Consider the following 6,000-nt stretch of genomic DNA (forward strand, 5'->3'; position numbering starts at 1 on the left):
GACTTGGAGGTGCTGATTCTCATTCCGGTCGCTTCACACTCGGCTGCGAACCGATCCAGTGAGCGCTGAAGATCCCGGCCAGATGAAGCCATCAGGACTACATCATCTGCAAAAAGCAGAGACCTAATCCCGTGGCCACCAAACCGGATCCCCTCAACGCCTTGGCTGCGCCTAGAAATTCTGTCCATGAAAGTTATGAACAGAATCGGTGACAAAGGACAGCCTTGGCGGAGTCCAACCCTCACTGGAAACGTGTCCGACTTACTGCCAGCAAACTAGTTGCGACTGAATCAACAGCGCACCTCTGCTGGTTGCAGCTAAATACAGTAGTGCACTTGAATTTTTCCCCAGCTGCTTTAATAGCTACTAACCACTGTGAAGTAGTAGTAAACTACTTGGCCTTGGATCAGACATAACAGGGGAGGGTCTATTTAAGTGTGTATCAAGGAGGTGGGTCTCTTCACATTGATACTAAACATGATGCCTTTGCAGTGTACATTCTGCTCTCTTTCAATTATTATTGACCAAATTACACTTTGTGAAACTTTTCACCCGCTGTACAACAAATTACAATTGCGGTTCTCAGGCTATGTTCACACTTTTAAGGTTTTCTTTTTGAGTATAATATTGTTTCCAAAACCCTTGCTTAGGTCCCAAATTAAAACAACTTATGCTTACTTTGGTTGCCAAATGTCCAAAAATGATTGCAAAATACAAGCAATCTAAGTAAATTAAATCCATGAATCATGGTCATACACATAAGATGTGCCTTTAGATTGCATATAAATCTTACACATATGGGCGTGAAGGCACATTTTCCTAGTTGCTCCCTTGATGAATGACAACCTCTAACCCTTGTTTCATTGATGCATTACTTACTGTATGTGGCTCATGTTTTTTTTTTCATCAACAGTACCCTCATCTGTCAGTCCCCCACAGAGCTGTCTGTTCCACACAACAACCAACTCTTTCTCCACAGAGTTCCATAAATAATGAAAGACATGTGAAATGGAACGAGCTAATCAGCACAGAGGATAGGAAGAAACAAAGAGACAAGCCCGCAGACTTTGGACTGACAATATAAACATCTAAAATATGGACAGACTTAAGACTATAGCAGGGGTGTCCAAAGTGTGGCGTCGTGCACAATTTGCGGCCCGAAGCTAATTTTTTAACGCCCCGCGGCACATTCCACTAATACAAGTGTACAACTAAACAAAAAAATTATTTAAAAAAGTTGGAAAAAAAGCAAACAGGTGAAATGTAACGAGAAATGGCTGCAATGTTGACTCTAATAAGATAAAGCTGCCATGCAGGCAGTTTTGACTTTAAGGCAGGCAGGTTTTACTTTAAATCTGTCATTGCTCAAAAAATAATAATACATTTAAATCAATGTTGGTTGACCTACTCATTGGCCCAATTGTTTCAAAGCAAAATTACATTTAGAATTTTTTTGGGGGAAAATATTGTATATTCTCTGTGTTTGTAAGAGTTTTTAAAAATGTTGTTTTTTTTACAAAAAAAAGTCATAAAACAAACAAACACAAACTTATAAAGGACATATAGATCTAAAGTGGATTTAGAGACTTAGGTGTTGAAATGAATACAAACCCCGTTTCCATATAAGTTGGGAAATTGTGTTAGATGTAAATATAAACAGAATACAATGATTTGCAAATCATTTTCATCCTATATTCAGTTGAAAATGCTACAAAGACAAGATATTTGATGTTCAAACTGATAAACGTTTATTTTTTGCAAATAATCATTAACTTTAGAATTTGATGCCAGCAACACGTGACAAAGAAGTTGGGAAAGGTGGCAATAAATACGGATAAAGTTGAGGAATGCTCATCAAACACTTATTTGGAACATCCAACAGGTGTGCAGGCTAATTGGGAACAGGTGGGTGCCATGATTGCGTATTAAAACAGCTTCCGAAAAAATGTGCACCCCTTTGTCCACAACTGCGTGAGCAAATAGTCAAACAGTTTAAGAACAACGTTTCTCAAAGTGCAATTGCAAGAAATTTAGGGATTCCAACATATACGGTCCATAATATCATCAAAAGGTTCAGAGAATCTGGAGAAATCACTCCACGTAAGCGGCATGGCCGGAAACCAACATTGAATGACCGTGACCTTCGATCCCTCAGACAGCACTGTATCAAAAACCCACATCAATCTCTAAAGGATATCACCACATTGACTCAGGAAGACTTCAGAAAACCACTGTCACTAAATAAAGTTTGTCGCTACATCTGTAAGTGCAAGTTAAAGTTCTACTATGCAAAGCAAAAGCCGTTCATCAAGAACATCCAGAAACGCCGCCGGCTTCTCTGGGCCCGAGATCATCTAAGATGGACTGATGCAGAGTGGAAAAGTGTTCTGTGGTCTGACGAGTCCACATTTCAGATTTTTGGGTGAAATATTCGAAATTTGTGTCGTACGGACTAAAGGGGAAGCGAACCATCCAGACTGTTATCGACGCAAAGTTCCAAAGCCAGCATCTGTGATGGTATGGGGGTGCATTAGTGCCCAAGGCATGGGTAACTTACACAACTGTGAAGGCACCATTAATGCTGAAAGGTCATTAAAGGTTTTGGAACAACAAATGCTGCCATCTAAGCGCCGTCTTTTTCATGGACGCCCCTGCTTATTTCAGCAAGACAATGCCAAGCCACATTCAGCACGTGTTACAACAGCGTGGCTTCGTTAAAAAAGAGTACAGGTACTTTCCTGGCCCACCTGCAGTCCAGACCTGTCTCCCATCGAAAATGTGTGGCGCATTATGAAGCGTAAAATACAACAGCGGAGACCCAGGACTGTTTAACGACTGAAGCTCATAAAAGTAGAAAAGCGCTATACAAGCTCATAAAAGTAGAAAAGCGCTATACAAGTACAGCCCATTTATAACCCATTTAAAACAAGTATGGGAAACAATTCCACTTTTAAAGCTTCAACAATTAGTTTCCTCAGTTCCCAGATGTTTATTGAGTGTTGTTAAAAGAAAAGGTGATGTAACACAGTGGTGACCATGCCCTTTCCCAACTGCTTTGGCACGTTTTGCAGCCATGAAATTCAAAGTTAATTATTATTTGAAAAAAAATAAAGTTTCTGAGTTTGAACATCAAATATCTTGTCTTTGTAGCGCATTCAATTGAGTACGGGTTGAAAAGGATTTGCAAATCATTATATTCCGTTTATATTTACATCGAACAGACTTGTCCAGGGTGTACACCGCCTTCCGCCTGATTGTAGCTAAGATAGGGGACGGCGCGGCGCAGTGGGAAGAGTGGCCGTGCGCAACCCGAGGGTCCCTGGTTCAATCCCCACCTAGTATCAGCCCCGTCACGTCCGTTGTGTCCTTGAGCAAGACACTTCACCCTTGCTCCTGATGGTTAGCGCCTTGCATGGCAGCTCCCTCCATCAGTGTGTGAATGGGTAAATGTGGAAGTAGTGTCAAAGCGCTTTGAGTACCTTGAAGGTAGAAAAGCGCTATACAAGTACAACCCATATATTATTTATAGGCACCAGCGCCCCCCGCGACCCCAAAGGGAAAAAGTGGTAGGAAATGGATGGATGGACAACTCATATGGAAACAGGGTTTGCACACACATACATACCCATACATATATATACATATAGACATACATATATATGTACACACATATATTTACACACGAACATATATACACATATCTATCTATATACCGGTATATATATATATATAAGACTTTTTTTTTTTTAATTATGACTTAGGCCAAACTTGAGGGGAGCCCTAAAGGTAAATTTAAAAAAGGCCTCCGCATGCTTTGATTTTGCAAGTGTGCAGTCTACAGAGGGAAACCTTTGGACACCCCTGGACTGCAGCAGTGGTTCCCAAATGGGGGTACGTGTAGGTACTTGAAGGTATGCCAAGGGGTACGTGAGATTTTTTTTAAATATTCTAAAAATAGCAACAATTCAAAAGTCCTTATAAATATATTTATTGAATAATACTTCAACAAAATATGAATGTAAGTTTATAAACTGTGAAAAAAAGTACAACAATGCAATATTCAGTGTTGACAGCTAGATTTTTTTATGGACATGTTCCGTAAATATTGATGTTAAAGATTTATTTTTTTGTGAAGAAATGTTTAGAATTAAGTTCATGAATCCAGATGGATCTCTATTAAAATCCCCAAAGAAGGCACTTTTAAGCTATTACTTCTATGTGTAGAAATCTTTATTTATAACTGAATCACTTTTTTTTCCAACAAGTTTTTAGTTATTTATATATCTTTTTCTCCAAATAGTTCAAGAAAGACCACTACAAATGAGCAATATTTTGCACTGTTATACAATTTAATAAATCCGAAACTGATGGCATAGTGCTGTATTTTACTTCTTTTTTCCTTTGTTTTAACCAAAAATGCTTTGCTCTGATAAGAGGGTACTTGAATTAAAAACATATTCACAGGGGGTACATCACTGAAAAAAGGTTGAGAACCACTGGACTACAGTATACACACTCTCAGCTAGTACTCTTCAGTACCTTTATTAGCAACACTTAAAGGGTGAGCCAAAGTAAACACTATAAAAGTGACACTCTCACTAAGAAAATGATACATTATTTGAGAGGTGCTGCAGTGATGTACAGCCGCCATCAATCAAAACAAAATATTACAATACTTTCTGTTTGCAAAGACACCATCTTTGATTCAGCTTTTGCATTAGCTCTTGATAGTTCAGGTGTACCTAAAGAAGTGTCCGTTAGTCTGTTTATCGCTAGATCTGTTCACATCAATGTAAGCCCAGGGTGTGCAGTAAACCCAGCTCTCTAGTCGGTTCAGTAAGACTTGTACGCTCGGTGACAGCGAGCACCCACTTAGCTCATGTGATGCTAACAAGGTGAGCCGTTTAAAAGGTGTCAGCTAGCTAAACATGCTACATGTAAAAAAAGAAAATGTCGTTTACGTTACACTAATGAGCAGTACCGTAACATTATCAGTTCTAAAAACGTGCTCACTAAAACAATGTGTTACCATATTTCAAGACATTTTCCAATAACTGCTCAATTACAAATGGAGCTCCCGTCAACTGCTAACGTTAGCATGCCGATACCGTCCACATCTGCTCACACCACCACAGAGAACCTTTTGTCGGCCGTGATATTCTCATGCTTTACCTTTGCCTTACTTATTGTTAACTCCAAAACAGGCTGCTTGGTCATCACTGGTAAGGTGATCCAACAGCAACTTTGGCTGCCACTGGCAAGGTTGGCGAAAAGGTGACAGGCTGTCAACCTCTGGCGTCTCGAGTGACACCTTGCTTGACGATGTTGTGGCAGTGACAGCCGTCGACCAATAGGGGCGCTGTTGCCGTCGACATTACAGAGTGTCTTTGTCGTCATCTCCAGGCTTCACGTTGTCATTGCGTAGAGAAAATCTCACCGCGTACAATCCTGAACATTTTATTACAGGGAGGACAATACATCTTACAAATACTGCATGTGCATTTATATTTGTAATTTGATGCTTTTTTCGAAATTTGGTTGCAATTTACTAGCGCAAAAGAATATATAACATATCCGTAAACGTGGATGCATATGCTAAAGTGCTATATTTTTATCTGTACAGTAAATCTATATCTGCACCTTATTGCTCTTTTATCCTGCACTACAACGAAATTGCATTCTTATCTGTACTGTAAAGTTCAAATTTGAATGACAATAAAGAGGAAGTCTAAGTCAAAGTACAATCCTGATACTTGTCATTTTCAGGATTTGGTTCAGTTCTTAAAAGTGTTCTAAACAAACTTCAAATTAATCAAAACTGTTTATTTCATTTATAATATATTATTTCCATGTCAAAAATTGTATGAGAAAACATGTTTATCTACTCAGAAAATACAAAAGAGTGGTGTATTAAACAATCTGCTTGAAAGTTGCATTACCTTTCCCGACCAAATAAAACTTTATTTGGCGTACAATTAAATAAAGACAATACATATCAAA

At 39.0% G+C, this 6,000-nt stretch overlaps 2 protein-coding genes across 6 annotated transcripts in view; both read right to left on the reverse strand.

The window, feature by feature from the left end:
• LOC133538009 (consortin-like) overlaps positions 1-5,412 on the reverse strand; it is a 37,003-nt gene extending 31,591 nt beyond the window's left edge. For 2 of the 4 annotated variants that reach the window (XM_061879262.1, XM_061879242.1), the window contains exon 1: positions 5,173-5,330. Coding sequence is in view for 1 of the 4 variants with exons in the window: in XM_061879235.1 (XP_061735219.1) it covers positions 5,184-5,397 (214 nt within the window). In the remaining 3 variants the exon portion in view is untranslated. Of the gene's footprint in view, positions 1-5,172 lie in introns of all 4 variants that reach the window. The other 2 variants (XM_061879235.1, XM_061879252.1) reach the window with 2 other exon arrangements.
• Positions 5,413-5,802: 390 nt separating this feature from the next.
• LOC133538029 (dimethyladenosine transferase 2, mitochondrial-like) overlaps positions 5,803-6,000 on the reverse strand; it is a 22,683-nt gene continuing 22,485 nt past the window's right edge. For both annotated transcript variants that reach the window (XM_061879284.1, XM_061879275.1), the window contains exon 10: positions 5,803-6,000. This exon is cut by the window's right edge and continues 516 nt beyond it. The gene's annotated coding sequence lies outside the window, so the exon portion shown is untranslated.

The sequence above is a fragment of the Nerophis ophidion genome, linkage group LG02, assembly GCF_033978795.1.
Source record: "Nerophis ophidion isolate RoL-2023_Sa linkage group LG02, RoL_Noph_v1.0, whole genome shotgun sequence".
Taxonomy (NCBI): Eukaryota; Metazoa; Chordata; class Actinopteri; order Syngnathiformes; family Syngnathidae; genus Nerophis; species Nerophis ophidion.